Here is a 17041-nt window from a genome sequence, read left to right as displayed (position 1 = left end):
CTGGCATGCCCAAGGGACGCAACTCTGCACAGTGAATCGCGGCGCCTTAGATGACTGGGCCACCCGTGCCCCCCATTCAACCAAGATGTTGTCATGCTGAAGTATTACTGCATGCCTGTCTGCGAAGACTCGACGTCTACCCATGAGACAAGTGATGTAGGTTACGCACCGACGTTGGCGAAGCCTACAAACATGGGATCATTATCAGCGTGATTCAAACTCACAGTTAGATTCCCTTGGCACAATCGACTCTGCACAGTAAATTGTTATACTAGAGGGGAAAAATCATACACCTTTAAGAATTCTTGTTTTAGGTACTATCATTTGAATTATTGATTTTCCTCTTTTTCCCCCACTTTAGTACATATTTCATCCTAAAGGCTTGCTACTAAATTGTATATTTAATTAATATGGTGGCCTGGAATGTTGGTTTCAGACAGAATCTTTTCCTGTCCAAGATTCAAAAAAATATTTTGCTCTGATAGGAGGAGCTAAACAAGGTTGGAATAATTTATTAACAATAGCTTCTTTATAATATATAAATATGGTCTACTGTGTGGTCTCTATTTATAACATATAAGTGTGTCTACTTTGTCATCAATCAACTTCTAAAAAATGCCTCTGAAAGAAGTTATTATTTTGGACCTAAAACTCTATATTTGTAAGACCATGGCCAGTGAACAATCTCTTTCTGTGGGAAAAACCTGACGACAGATCCATTTTATCCCAGCACTTTTGGGGCAGATTACTGATTTCAAGACAATTCGAGGCCTCCCTCAGAACATCAAACGGCCAGTCACTAAGGGAGGCAACTCAGGGAGATGGCAGACACCTGTCACACCAGGGATCTACCGGGAATTCCAAACTAAGCACAATTGGCAGTCAAATTTTGAAGAAATCAAACTTTTGTTAAAAACTGTGATTTAAATTTTATTTTGTACTTTTTCCTAATATTTTCAAAGGTATACAACAATGCATTCAAAACAATAGTTTAGAATTAAGCATGCTAGCCTCTTCCTTTTCATTGGTCCTGTTATCATGCAATGATATACAAGTGACCTCTACAAAACCATTACATTAGTTACAAGTAAAATGAATGTCTACTGACATTTGCCGCCGACTTTGGGCAAAGTATCTGTCCTGAGCAGCTCCAGACACATCCCATCTTCCCGAGGCAAGGGAGTTAGTTAACTGACTATAAAAGTCCAGTTTCCACCCTTTCCGAACTAGGCTGGAATTATGGAGTTATATTTTGGCTGGACTAACAAGTCTATGCATAGTCCAATCACAATCAAGCAAAGAAATCAAAATCTGGTTCATAAACTGTAATGCAGATTTTGGTCGATTGCAGGATTTGCAAAGCATTTGCACCACCAACTTGTTGTCAACAGATATTTTCCAAATCTTTTCATGTTTTTAATCAAGGTGCACACGTGATTTAATGCACTTTGCAATGTAAGACCCATTTTATCACAATATAGATCTTGATTATCGAGGGCCGCCGCCGCCATTTTGTTTAAAGCAAATGCAAGTGATATGAGAGGTGGAATCTGATTGGTAAATAGGAGAGGCACAGAATTAAGGGACATAACTCATAATAGTCACTGGTGGTGAGCCCAGGAATTCCAGCCTAGTTGAGCAAGGGTGGAAACTGGACTTTTAAAGTCAGTTAACTCCCTTGTCTCGGGAAGATGGAGGCATCCATTGAGACTAATCCACCTATTCCATCATCCTAAGAAATACATTACACGAGATCAATCATGACACGTGCTGTAAAGACAAATTAAATGCAATCTCCTTAAATATGCATAAATATGCATGATGCAGTATGTCAAAAATCGTCAAGAAAAATATGAATAATAATGTATGGTGGACGAAATAATTATTTTCAACTGTTATTCTGGTAACTGTTGTTCTCACCTGCTGGCATGACAACTTGATTTGCATTATAAACATACCGCTTCCCCCAACAATCACAAGAAGCAACATTATCAATAACAAACACCAACAAAACATCACACCGATGTGAGAAAAGCAAACCCCTGCACAAGCAACACGCGCTGCATGCAAGGCAAGCGGAGCACGAGCGACAATAAATAACTGTCATATGATTTCACATGTTTTCAGAGATAACTACCTATATTCTAATGATGAAGAGAGAGTCAGGCTTACTTTCAATGGGCTTAGAGTTTTGCCATAGGTGCCAACATAATACATTTGGTCAGGTCACAAAGAGGTCAAATTTATATAAAGTGAGTGAGTATTGTTTTACACATACTTTAGCAATATTTCAGCCATATCACAGCACACACATAAAAGATGTCTAAATTGTTAGTGACAGATGGACAGAAATGAATGTCAAACACATGCCATATCATAAGCACTACACCACTCAAAAAGAATAAATAATATTGATCTCTCCTTTAAGGTTTCTTAGTTCTAAATATGAATATTTAAATGTTTGATTTCAAACCTCCTGTAATTTGATAATCTCAATTCTTTGATATTATATATATGTAGAATCTATATCATGAAATTGTATTGAGAAACCAACTGATAATCTTGTAGAGTTTGATTAAATGCCAAATACCTCTTATCCCTGATTAGAATATAACACAAACACTTTATAATGTTGTTTTGTTAGTTTATCAATGACATTTATGTGCTCATATAGTGCAGCCCTACAGATCAGTGGCCCGTTTCACAAAGCGATCGTAGCGCTACGACAACCGTAACTCCTATACTTTAACATAGACTTACGACCGTCTTAGCGCTACGATCTCTTTGTGAAACGGGCCCCAGGCACTGTTAGTATAGGGTATAGCTAGTCACTCTCTAGGGCATGGTGCGTGCACATGCTATCAGGAAAACAAAGTACCACTCTGATTGTCATCATCATTATCATCATAATCATCGTCACTCCGACATGTTGGATCACTGTCATCATCAGCAGCAGGACTCTGGGTAATGCGAACTTTTTTCATTGATGCAGAGATATTAACGACCATGGAGTCGGTGCGAACGCTCGGTCCTGGTTTTCTTGCAATCGGTGGCCTAAATCCTTTTGTTGCAGCATCACGTGACGGACTCGTGACATCTTTTCGGAGACTGAAGGTCTGCTGAAGCATCATGGTATCATTTGTCTGGTCATCGCACTCTGTTCTGAACGTAGCCGGCAAAGTACAAACTCCAGGTTGCCGTTGGTGTGACAGTGAGGCTCCATCCTGTGTTGCCAGGAGATCTGTGTCTGATAACACAGAGAAAATGGACATTCTCAGAAGGAGTCTCTCAGAAAGTTGTGTCAGTCATCAAGATGCTTCTAGCCATTCTTGAATGGAGCTTTTTTTTCTCTTGTTCATGATAGTAAGCAGTTTGTGCTGAATAACTTGTAAGTGATTGCAGGACTCACACAAAGTGATGTATGCTGTCTTTACTGACAGGGATCACATAAAAGTGATCATATGAAGTGATGTGTGTTGTGTTTACTGACAGGGATCACATAAAGTGATGTGTGTTGTGTTTACTGACAGTGATTATATGAAGTGATGTGTGTTGCTTTTACTGACAGGGATCACATAAAGTGATGTGTGTTGTGTTTACCGACAGGGATCACATGAAGTGATGTGTGTTGTATTTACTGACAGTGATCACATGAAGTAATGTGTGTTGCGTTTCAGTGATCACATGAAGTGATGTGTGTTGTGTTTACTAGCAGGGATCACATGAAGTTATGTGTGTTGTGTTTACAGATTAGGATCACATTAAGTGATGTGTGTTGTGTTTACAGATTAGGATCACATAAAGTGATGTGTGTTGTATTTACAGATTAGGATCACATAAAGTGATGTGATTTGTGTTTACAGATTAGGGTCACATAAAGTGATGTGTGTTGTGTTTACAGATTAGGATCACATAAAGTGATGTGTGTTGTGTTTACAGATTAGGATCACATAAAGTGATGTGGGTTGTGTTTACTGGCATGGATCACATAAAGTGATGTTTAATGTTTACTGGCATCGATCACAAAAAGTGATGTGTAGAGTGTTTGCAGGTAGCAATGTAAGGTGTTTTATATATCCATTTCAATTTGACTCTATGCAGGAAAGAGATCATGCACCAGGAACACATAACACCCATGTCATTATACTGTAACCTGGTGAGATGTCATATCGCTAGTTTACTGCTACAGGATATGGCTATACATGTAATTCTCAGATCTTATAATTTCTCTTGATTAGTACCGGTACTATAAATCTGGGGCATTTTGTTTTCTTGGCAATGCAGACATGATTGAAGGCAGGAATTTAGTTTCCAAAATATTTAAGGTATTTAGTTTTTGTCAGTTTCACAGAACTCGCATTGAGATTAAAAGACACAGAGCAGGAAACATATGAAGCGAGTTTGGGTTTGCACAGGAAATGAAGCTAGCAAAAGCAAGATTGACAGGAATCTATCATAATATAACCTCTCTATAATGAATTCAAGTCGTATGTGTTTCAAATCTGTGTACATGATAAAGGTTCGTCACGATATGGCTGAAATATTGCCGATGTGACGTAAAGCATTAACTCACTCACTCACATGATCAAGGTATTTTGGAGTTTATTCATGGAAATCTCATTTAGTGTGAATATTACAACGGGCATGTGTGTGACATCATGAGTGCCATCAGATCTAGAAATGAAGCTTGTATGAGAAGTAACATACTGCTCTTCGTGTTTTCAAAAGTATTACAAACTGACTAAGATAAACAACACATAAATAAATAATTCAGTATATATATCAAAATACACTTTTGATCAAGAGAACATAACTGATCTATGATATATCACTGAAGTACATGGTGTTTCAACATGGCGGCCATATCTTTCTGATATTGGCAATATGGCTGTCTTCAGCCACGCACTATCTGCAAAGAGTGTTGTTCCTAAGCTGAATATTGAGTGAGTGAGTTGGGTTTAATGCCGCTTTGAACAGTATTCCAGTATCAGCATGGCAAACCTAGAATCATTATTAGGATGTCCCGTGATTTTCTGGCAGGCCCAAGGGAAACAACTTTTCACAGCCTTAGACGACTGGACCACCTGTGCCCCCTTCGGCTGAAGGATACATGTAGTCTCAATGCATGACAGACTTAGACAATGATTAGCATTTGAATTATTTCAAAGTAATTCCACACATTTTCATCCTAAACCATGTCTATCTATCGATATATTCAAGACTAGCTGAGGAACATGTTAATATAGCTTAGCATCATTTAATGTCACAACGATAGGGAATATCCATGCTATTTATGTATAAATTAAGCCAAAGGTTTTAGAAGAGGCGCTGTATTAATAAGCATCTATGACCGACTTCTACACAAATATGTAGTAATCTCTATAAGAACAACCCCACTAAGACCAAAAGCGATTCCTACATTGAATGCAGTATCTGTGCTATAAATCATGATTGACACTGAATGAGTGAGTTAATAAATAGAGAATCTCACCCGAGTGTCTTTTGATATCAAATATATCAACACGAGTTGATAAAAGTGGAAAAATTCCAAGGCTTGCTGAGGATCTTTGCCGCTTTTATCAACGAGTGTGAGATATTTGATCTCAAAAGACACTCGGGTGAGATTCTCTATTTATTAACTCACTCACGAGGGTGAGATTTTATTTATCATCCAACATCATTCTTTCAACTTTTTCAATTTGTAGACAGTAATTAGCGGTGTCTTCAGTGTAAAAAGTACTGCAAACAGCTTCAGTAGCAGAGCCATTAGTGATGTCATTTGATTGTGACGTCATCATGGGCGGATACAGCTTTTTTTAAAAGGGGGGGTGCACAATTAAGATCTATTTATTGTCTTTGGTGGTCATTTATACAGAAATAAAGATTTTTTTCGAAATATCAGCCCATGCGTCATGGTAACCAACGACGTCACAATGGTCTGCCAAGCATTGTGATTTAATTTCATTGCAGCGATATCTACAGTTTAGATATGGCTTGATCTCATCCAAGCGATATCTCCTGTGGGAGCCAGTTTTGGATGATAAAATACTATTACGTCTTGCTATGAGTTGTCATGATTATCCACCACTGAGTGAGTATGTGTCAGTATGACAGCATAATGAAGAGGAGAGACGCCTCCATGGTCTAGAGGTAGAGCATCCGCCTGGAGAGAGGAAGGTCCAGGGTTTGATCCCCGGCCGCGTCACACCAAAGATATTAAAAGATGGTACTTGTTGTTACCCTTTCTGGCGCTCAGCATTAAGGGGCTAAAACAAGGACTGGTCAGCTCGGAGTCAGTATACTGTGTCTGAGTGGGGTATTCATGTTAAACTGCGGTATGGTATGTCAGTGAGCTAGCACTATAGATTGGACTGGTACAAGTGCACACATGCACGCACGAACGCCGCTATATAAGTGCAATAATCTAGGACGCGGTGTTAAACCCCATTTCACCTCACCTCACCTATGAAAAGGATGGTCTACACATCAATGAGGATGCCACTATTTCACAAATCGTAGTTCTGCCAGTCTCCAAAGTCTATGGTTAAGAGTGGGATTTGGGACAGTCAAGTCATGCTGGATTAAAAGGCAATAGACAAAGTCCGAAGGTTAATAATGCAATTGTTAGAATGAGTCATGAGGCAGTGATTGGATTTCCACCAGCCTTGTGTGTCAATGTGTCAATGTGCATCCTGTTGTTTGGTAAACTACTGCCTGGTAGAGGCAAGATAGACTATCAACATCTGATTCATTGTATTTTAGATTTCCTTGTTGGCACCATCAACATATTTGTCACCTCTAGTAAATGCCTGGGACAATATCAGCTCTACAATGGCCCCCACAGACCAGGCTATGAGGAAGGGATAACATCCGTTCACAAGGAACAGACAATCCGTAATTCCTTGTTTGTTTGTTGTTTAACATCGCACTCAGCAATATTCCAGCTATATGACAGCAGTCTGTAAATAATAAGTCTGGACGAGACAATCCAGTGATTGACGACATGAGCATCGATCTACGCAATTGGGATACAATGACATGCATCAACCAAGTCAGCAAGCCTTGACCACCCGGTCCCGTTAGTCACCTCTTACTACAAGCATAATTACCTCTTACGACATTCATAGAAGCCTTTTACCGCAAGCATGGGTTGCTAAAGACCTAATTCTGACTTTGAGTTATTTATTGGTAATATTTAAAATTTTATTCGCAACATTTGATTATTATTGCGTACTTTCTCCTTTATTTCAACTTCGTATACATATGTCTCGTTTACAATTAAAGTCATGAATAATAAAGTATGAAATATGAAACCTAAGAGTGAGTGAGTGAGTGAGTGAGTGAGTGAGTTAGTGAGTGAGTGAGTGAGGGAGGGAGCGAGTATGGTTTTATGCTGCTTTCAACAATATGCCAGCAATATCATGGCAGGAGACACCAGAAATGAGCTTCATAAAGTGTTATAAATCCATCAATATTTGATTCCATTCTGAAGCCAGTCCCAGGCAATAAAAGGCATTGTCATGTGACATGTGGTTCAGTTAATATTGAACCTAACCTGAATTTAAATATCATATGTTTATGTTAAAACTTCCTGAATATTTGTTGAAATTATTTTAGGAATTCTTTTCCAAGCCAATTTTGATCTGATAATCATTCATTCATCTGTCTTGTTATGAAAATGGACCTGTTTACCAGTGAGTCTTCTACACAATGAATCGGGTCACAATCCATCAACGTGACCCACCAGCAGATAAAGGACCTTATGGGTGAAAAATCACATTTTGACTTCTCGATATATTTCAAAACAAACAGGATCTTAGGAACCCAAATATTCACTTCACAAGCTTCCATACATTTTATTGCAGAGATACTTGACATCAAACATTTGGACTCATTTTCCACAAAGTTCCATTTTCCAACTTATAACTGTTTGTGTAATGATTGCAGGTTTTACATATAACATCTGATAAAATTAAAGTAGACATTTATGCTGAAATCTTTTGAAATAATGTTTCATTACATTACGAACTGACGAGAGAAAAATATATTTTTGTACAGTCCACACACATTGTGAATTTTACGGAAGTGAGTTGACATCAAACGTCTTTCTTTATGACGTCACAGAACAATTGTGTCCTAGCACCCATCAGGCCTCTTTTCTCCAGGCGAGTCACCAATATTTAGTCAACCTGTTATTTAGAAACCAGTTCTACGGCAGTGTTTCGTATGTGGCCATTTTGTATTGGCTGAATTTTTTACCTGTCTTTTTATGGACATATTGTTCAGAAACTAGGGGTGCCTTTAAGGGAAGGTGTCCTAAGTTGGAAAACTTGTCCCCGAACCCATTCACTTTTGGAGAACTAAATATGTTTAAACCTACTAGGGGTGCAATGATACAGATCATGATACAATATATACTGTGATACACTGGTCTCAATATGATACACGATACGCCAGAATAAAAATACAAAGGTTACAAACTGAACGATATATATATATCATTGAAACAATGAAGATAGACTACTTCTTCCTTGTTAACATTTCTGAGGCAATCAAATGTATTCGGGGAGCCTAAATCATCCCAAATCTACGATATACAGGACATGGGCAGGAGGCCTTTCAAGATCACATTTCAGATGATGATGTTTGTTGTTTAATGCCGCACTCAGCAATATTACAGCTAAATGACAGCGGTCTGTAAATAATCGAGTCTGGACCAGACAATCCAGTGATTGACATCATGAGCATCGATCCACCCAATTGGGATACGATGACATGCATCAACCAAGTCAGCGAGCCTGACCACCTGATCCCGTTAGTCGCCTTTTACGACAAGCACAGTCGCCTTCTCCGGCAAGCACTGGTTGCTGAAGACCTATTCTATTAAGACCCGGATCAAGATCACATTTATCCCTATTTAGATATGGCTATTCTCTTGTGAAGATAGTTCATATAAGTATTTTGTATCATGTATCGTGATACAGGTATATTCTATATATTGTGTATCGCATTGAAGCCACGTGTCACGGTGCATGGAGATTCATCATTTCACCCTTACAAGAAACCAGAAGCTTTGATTGTTTCAATGACATTTGATCTAATAAGGATTGATATAGCTCAATTTCGGATTTGCCCTGGGATATACTAGGGATTGTTAAAAAAGTAATAACCGCCCCACTATAATTAGCGCCCACAGCGATATTTGCTAATATATTAGCTAGTGAACAATCCCAATTAGCACCCCTTCCGATTGATCAATGTACAAGAGACTTATTTATTCGCGTATAATACGCACTCGTGTGTTATATGCACCATTAATTATGGGCAATTAAATTCTGGAAAAATATATTTGTCGTACATAAACATTTCAGGCTGTCAGCATCAACCACAAAATTTATCTTTCAACTGTTTCTTTTCACCAAAATAATATTCTAATAAGAGCCCCCTATTTCCAATTTTCAGAGCGCCCAGGGCGCTTATAACGTCAAATATGGTATGTGTTCAAGTTATTGGCTCAAACCAAGAGTGGTTCTGATGAAGCATGTCAGTATAACAGTATCAACATTCTAATGGTCTACAACCATTTGAGATAATTCAATACTGTATTATCGGAAAGAATTGAAATGTGAAATGATTTACTTAGACATGTACACTTTAGGGATATGTTTGGGTGTGAAAGAATAGACAATTCAGGGTTCACTATACATATCATGGATGTGTCGTAAGCTTGCATTGATACACCAGGGTCCACTTGCACAAAGCGATCTTAGTGCTACGACTATTGTAAGCCTATGTTAAAGTATGGGAGTTACGATCATCTTAGCGCTAAGATGGCTTTGTGCAAGTGGGCCCAGGGACCTGTTCCACAAAGCGACCGTAGCGCTAAGACGAACGTAACTCCTATACTTCAACATACTTACGACTGTCGTAGCTCTACGATAGCTTTGTGGAATAGGGCCCTGGTCTGAAAGTCTGGGACTACATTGGGGAGGCTACAGGCTACAGTGGGAAGGCTACAGTGGGGATTCTACAGTGGGGAGGCTACAGTGGGGAGGCTACAGTGGGGAGGCTACAGAGGGAAGGCTACATGCGGGAGGCTACAGTGGGAAGGCTACAGTGGGGAGGCTACAGTGGGGAGGCTACAGAGGGAAGGCTACAGTGGGGAGGCTACAGTGGGGAGGCTACAGGCTACAGTGGGGAGGCTACAGTGGGGAGGCTACAGAGGGAAGGCTACAGAGGGAAGGCTACAGTGGGGAGGCTACAGTGGGGAGGCTACAGAGGGAAGGCTACAGTGGGGAGGCTACAGAGGGAAGGCTACAGAGGGAAGGCTACAGTGGGGAGGCTACAGTGGGGAGGCTACAGTGGGGAGGCTACAGTGGGGAGGCTACAGAGGGAAGGCTACAGTGGGGAGGCTACAGTGGGGAGGCTACAGGCTACAGTGGGGAGGCTACAGTGGGGAGGCTACAGAGGGAAGGCTACAGTGGGGAGGCTACAGAGGGAAGGCTACAGTGGGGAGGCTACAGTGGGAAGGCTACAGTGGGGAGGCTACAGGCTACAGTGGGGAGGCTAAAGGCTACAGTGGGGAGGCTACAGGTTACAGTGGGGAGGCTACAGGCTACAGTGGGGAGGCTACAGACTACAGTGGGGAGGCTACAGTTGGGAGGCTACAGGCTACAGTGGGGAGGCTACAGGCTACAGTGGGGAGGCTACAGGCTACAGTGGGAAGGCTACAGGCTACAGTGGGAAGGCTACAGTGGGGAGGCTACAGGCTACAGTGGGAAGGCTACAGGCTACAGTGGGGAGGCTACAGTGGGGATACTACAGTGGGGAGGCTACAGGCTACAGTGGGAAGGCTACAGGCTACAGTGGGAAGGCTACAGGCTACAGTGGGGAGGCTACAGTGGGGAGGCTACAGTGGGGATACTACAGTGGGGAGGCTACAGCGGGGAGGCTACAGTGCGGAGACTACAGTGAGAGGCACAGTACCATGGCTGGGAAGCATACCTTCTCGTGTCTTTGGCACGGTAAGTGGCGGGGGCCGGGGAGACACCGGGGGTAATCTCTGAAAGGTAGAATCATTTTGTAAATGTTCCCCGTTCTCACAAATACAGTCACAGTATTATCAAATGTTTCTAAGTAACAGTTTATATAACAGATTCCACAATAGGGCATACTAATTTAGACATGAAACTTGTTTTGGACGACAACCTGTATAATGTTTGTAACCATGTTTAAGGGGTAATTTTTGCCCCTTCATCAGGTGAAAGCTTCACGGTTTCATGTTTCTAACTGCCAATCAAAAATGTCAATAAAAATTCAATGCCAGATATAAATCAATAATCAAATGAAACACTTAATTATTATTATATTTATAATAGTAACTTAGAAATGATAATTACAAGTTTGTAAAATGGATTGAACAGCAAATTTAGACAAATATAGCCTGTTTCCTTACTGGGCGATTGACTGGAATGTCAACGCCACCATCAACAGCTTCCTGTAACAAACAAACGCATATTTTCCAGAATCATTACGGGAGGTCATGACTATCGAGAGATATCAAGGTGAATATCTTGTGATATCAAGGAGAATATCCAGTCATATCAAGGAGAATATCCAGTCATATCGAGGAGAATATCTAGTCATATTAAGTAGCATATCCAGTCACATCAAGGTGAATATCTGGACATATCAAGGAGAATATCCAGTTATATCAAGGAGAATATTTAGTCATATGAAGATGAATATCCAGTAATATCAAGGTGAATATCTCGCCATATCAAGGTGAATATCTAGTCACATCAAGAAGATTCTCTAGTGATGTTAAGGTGAATATCTAGTCATATTAAGGAGCATATCCAGTCATATTAAGGTGAATATCTAGTCATATAAAGCTTAAAGCATAATATTTGGAAGCCACATCACACTCAACCTAACAGGTATATGAACTAGAATCAATAACAAAATAGTAACAAATCGTTGTACCTCTACTTTCAACCGACAATTATTTCGTACTCGTTCATAGTTTTGCCGTAACCTGTCGTATTTCTGTTCTAGGTTGTGTTTGGCCACGAACAGTCTCTGCTTCTGGTCCGAAATGTCCCAGCACTTCTGTTGGGCCAATATCTTCTCCTCCTCTGCCTGTAAATAGATAACTGTATGACGTGAGATGGGGCGTCAGTGTCGCTCCATGGTCACGGGCACATTGCTGTCCTGCTTGGCTAGATGGCAGTACATGTATAGTCATGCACTGTCCTGCTTGGCTAGATGGCAGTATAGTCATGCACTGTCCTGCTTGGCTAGATGACAGTATAGTCATGCACTGTCCTGCTTGGCTAGATGGCAGTATAGTCATGCACTGTCCTGCTTGGCTAGATGACAGCATAGTCATGCACTGTCCTGCTTGGCTAGATGACAGTATAGTCATGCACTGTCCTGCTTGGCTAGATGGCAGTATAGTCATGCACTGTCCTGCTTGGCTAGATGACAGTATAGTCATGCACTGTCCTGCTTGGCTAGATGGCAGTATAGTCATGCACTGTCCTGCTTGGCTAGATGGCAGTATAGTCATGCACTGTCCTGCTTGGCTAGATGGTCGTATAGTCATGCACTGTCCTGCTTGGCTAGATGGCCGTATAGTCATGCACTGTCCTGCTTGGCTAGATGTCCTGCTTGGCTAGATGACAATATAGTCATGTCATTTTCAGTTACCAAACATAGTTTAAAATGTGTTTGTTGAAATGTGGCCCTACACATGCAACTGATGAAGTTGTTGCACGCCATTATGGAATTTACATGAGGATGACTTGACCAGGTGAATGTTTAAGAAAGACATTTATTTCTTGTAATGGTTAACCAAGCATTAATGGCTGATGTTTATTCAAGGATGTATGGTATACAAGTACTATTCAGACTCAGCAGGCTATTCTGCCCCAGCCACCTGATCCACACTTTAGTAAGTCAACAAACATCAGGTCTATTCTGCCCCAGCCACCTGATCCACACTTTAGTAGGTCAACAAACATCAGGTCTATTCTGCCCCAGCCACCCGATCCACACTTTAGTAGGTCAACAAACATCAGGTCTATTCTGCCCCAGCCACCTGATCCACACTATAGTAAGTCAACAAACATCAGGTCTATTCTGCCCCAGCCACCCGATCCACACTTTAGTAGGTCAACAAACATCAGGTCTATTCTGCCCCAGCCACCTGATCCACACTATAGTAAGTCAACAAACATCAGGTCTATTCTGCCCCAGCCACCCGATCCACACTTTAGTAGGTCAACAAACATCAGGTCTATTCTGCCCCAGCCACCTGATCCACACTTTAGTAGGTCAACAAACATCAGGTCTATTCTGCCCCAGCCACCTGATCCACACTTTAGTAGGTCAACAAACATCAGGTCTATTCTGTCCCAGCTACCCGATCCACACTTTAGTAAGTCAATAAACATCAGGTCTATTCTGCCCCAGCCAACTGATCCACACTTCAGTAAGTCAACAAACATCGGATCTATTCTGCCCCAGCTACTCGATCCACACTTAAGTAAGTCAACAAACATTGGATCAACCTACCTTCCTCTTTTCCTTCTCCAGCTCCTGGATTGTCTTGAAGTACTGGTCGTTCTTCCTCTCTGCATGTTTCAGGAACAGCTGGGTCTGGTCACACTCTCGCTGCAGCTTCAGCTTCTCACAACGCAGCTGGAACAACAGCAGATGTAACAACGCAGCTGGAACAACAGCAGATGTAACAACAGCAGCTGGAACAACAGCAGATGTAACAACGCAGCTGGAACAACAGCAGATGTAACAACGCAGCTGGAACAACAGCAGCTGGAACAACAGCAGATGTAACAACGCAGCTGGATCAACAGCAGCTGGAACAACAGCAGATGTAACAACGCAGCTGGAACAACAGCAAATGTAACAACAGCAGATGTAACAACAGCAGATGTAACAACGCAGCTGGAACAACAGCAGATGTAACAACAGCAGCTGGAACAACGGGCAGCTGGAACAACAGCAGATGTAACAACAGCAGCTGGAACAACAGCAGATGTAACAACAGCAGCTGTAACAACGCAGCTGGAACAACAGCAGATGGAACAACAGCAGATGTAACAATAGCAGCTGTAACAACGCAGCTGGAACAACAGCAGATGTAACAACAGCAGATGTAACAACGCAGCTGGAACAACAGCAGATGTAAGAACAGCAGATGTAACAACGGGCAGCTGGAACAACAGCAGATGTAACAACAGCAGCTGGAACAACAGCAGATGTAACAACAGCAGATGTAACAACAGCAGATGTAACAACAGATGGGACAACATACAAAAGGTGTTCCAGTTTATCTGGGAGGAGCTGTCACAAGACAATATACGCTTTAATTGAGAACATCAATCAGATCATCGGTGCAAAGTTATTTCATCACAGGCTCACAAAGAAAAGACTATGCATAAGTTCCAATATAAGACAGCTATGCGATAAATCACAAAGAACAATTAAACACGAAGCGTGGTTTATTTCACGATAAAACATTGTCCTATCATTGTTCGTCATTTCTGGAGATTCGAACATGCGCTTGGAACTTGACTTGACGTCATAAATTGGACAACGTTATGTATGAGAGGGAAGTGTCGAGTGAGTGGTTCCCCATAGATGGAGTTGGGCAATGTAGATAAACACAATTGCTGAACGATCGCTTCCAAAAGTTAGAGAGATATGATAATCGGTTTTGGAAAAAAGTTACAGATAATCGACATGAAAATTGTGAGTCATGCAGGAAAGACCAAACCCTGTTCATAAAATGGACTTGTCCATCGTTGCGGCAGTCATTCTATTCAGGGAGTCATCATTATTATATACAGGAAAATATTTTTAAAGCATTTTCTTTTTATTAACATCCTGAAAGAGGTTGACATAATGTTGATATCTCATATAAGAAATAAACGACTCGTGGTCGTTGTTCATCGTACAATAAAAACACTGCAGGAAGAATAAACCATGAGGGGCGCAGATTTATTCTCCCTGCAGAGTCGTTTATTTCTTAAGCAAATCGAATGCAGACCCTCATGGTTTATTCTCCCTGCAGTGTTTTATTGTACAATAAACAACTCCCACTTGTGGTATATTTCTTAAGCAAATTGAATGTTTCTTCTATCAAGTATATATGGGGTAAATGATTTTATCTGAAATCTTGAGTGCTGGCAGACTAGGCCATCATGTTTGCTCCAAGTCGCCATGCAAAGTTCAAACCTCACTCACAGTTTCAGGAGCAGCGCAGATAACCAACCAGCCTTCAGACAAAGTCTTTCACATACACATACACATACACATACACATACACATACACATACACATACACATACACTGTCAGTCAGGTGAGCTAAAAACGGATAAAACTTTGGGGACTGATCAGACCTACTACAGATGTACCCACTACAAACCAAATTGCATGTAAATGCATGAAATAATGGCATTTAATGATTCCAATAGGGAACGATTTCGGGGTGCAAGATCAGAATTGACATTTCTTGTAATATTTATTTGAAAGACATCATGGTGCCGTTGTACAAAAGCTATCTTAGCGCTGAGATGATCGTAACTCCCATACCTTAACAAAGACTTACGACAGTTGTAGCGCTAAGGTGTTCTGTATAACGACACCCTGGCCTTGAACAAAAGGGGTACTCCACCTCAAGTATCAGTTTCATTGCATGTTAATGAAGATTGTGTGTTTTCCATTACATCAAACATATCTAAATGATTTTTATTTCTTTTTCCAAATTCTCATGCTAAATAAATACCATATTATACTATATGTCAAATCTGATTGTGCACCATATAACAAAAGCTGAAGTAAGTACTGACTGCTTCGGATGCCTGCCTCTCACTGGTCAAGTCGGCCTGTGTCATATCCAAGGTTTCGATCATCTCTTTGACCTTGTCTCTCTCTGCCTCAAGGTCACACTGAAGGATCTCTATCTTCGTCTTAAAATTCTGAGCACGTGGTCGATCCGACTGTTACAAGAAAACAGATTTATACAACGACAACATTATAGTTTCTGTAACAATCAGTAATAAAACAATACCTGGAAGTTTCATGTCTTGAATAAACTAGAGAGAATAAAATCCAACAATCCTACCCGCAACTGCTATCTCTATATTATGATCTTTTCAGTGAGCAATCCTATAAGTTTCATTTCAGCTGTTTCCTGGATTACACTAATTATTGGTGACCCGTGAAGATTCGGTGTAGGATAGGTCTTCAGCAACCCATGCTTGCCGTAAAAGTCGACTAACGGGATCGGGTGGTCAGGCTCGCTGACTTGGTTGATGCATGTCATCTTTTCCCAATTGCGTAGGACCCGTGAAGATCCGGGTTAGAATAGGTCTTCAACAACCCATGCTTGTCATAAAAGTCGACTAACTGGATTTGGTGGTCAGGCCTGCTGACTTGGTTGATGCATGTCATCATATCACAATTGCGTGGATCGATGCTCATGATGTCAGTGACTGAGAATTGTCTGGTCCAGACTTGATTATTTACAGACCGCTGTCATATAGCTGAAATATTGTTGAGTGCGGCGTTAAACAATAAACAAACAAACAAAAATTTCAGTTGTGTGCATCAGGGGTTATTCATTATGAACACAGAAGTTACAAGTGTTGATCTGCTATTTTCAAGTTGATGATTATTGAATAGTGCTAGTGATTTTGTTTTCCCACTTAGCAATATTTCATAATTCATGAACCTGAAATTTAGGAATGGCTTATTTCGCTAAATATGTAGGATAAATTTCCCTTAGTATGTAGGAGGGTGCGGTGGGGTAGCCTAGTGGTTAAAGCGTTCGCTCTTCACGCTGAAGGCCTGGGTTTGATTCCCCAAATAGGTACTTGTGTGAAGCCCATCTTTGGGGTATTGCTGGATAAAAAAGAAGCTGCTTGCTTTTTATGAGTCAATGAAAGTCACGTGACACAGCACATGTTAACCACAGTTCAATCTAACAGCCATTTCTATCAAATTTTAATTTGT

General features: G+C 40.8%; 1 protein-coding gene across 4 annotated transcripts in view; it reads right to left on the bottom strand.

Annotated features, from left to right (window-relative positions):
* Positions 1-17041, bottom strand: part of LOC139467852 (caspase recruitment domain-containing protein 11-like) — a 73908-nt gene that overhangs the window by 18360 nt on the left and 38507 nt on the right. For 2 of the 4 annotated variants that reach the window (XM_071249352.1, XM_071249355.1), the window contains exons 8-13: positions 15877-16026; positions 13579-13704; positions 11986-12141; positions 11456-11497; positions 11005-11062; positions 2879-3247 (exon numbers count right to left, since the gene is read on the bottom strand). In XM_071249352.1, coding sequence (XP_071105453.1) covers positions 2879-3247; positions 11005-11062; positions 11456-11497; positions 11986-12141; positions 13579-13704; positions 15877-16026 — 901 coding nt within the window. The remainder of the gene's footprint in view (positions 1-2878; positions 3248-11004; positions 11063-11455; positions 11498-11985; positions 12142-13578; positions 13705-15876; positions 16027-17041) is intronic. The other 2 variants (XM_071249354.1, XM_071249353.1) reach the window with 2 other exon arrangements.

This window comes from Haliotis cracherodii, unplaced genomic scaffold (assembly GCF_022045235.1).
Source record: "Haliotis cracherodii isolate W230 unplaced genomic scaffold, xgHalCrac1.p SCAF_2, whole genome shotgun sequence".
In the NCBI taxonomy this organism is placed as follows: Eukaryota; Metazoa; Mollusca; class Gastropoda; order Lepetellida; family Haliotidae; genus Haliotis; species Haliotis cracherodii.
The sequence above is the reverse complement of the archived record's forward strand: the minus strand, read 5'-3'. Positions and strand labels throughout refer to the sequence as shown.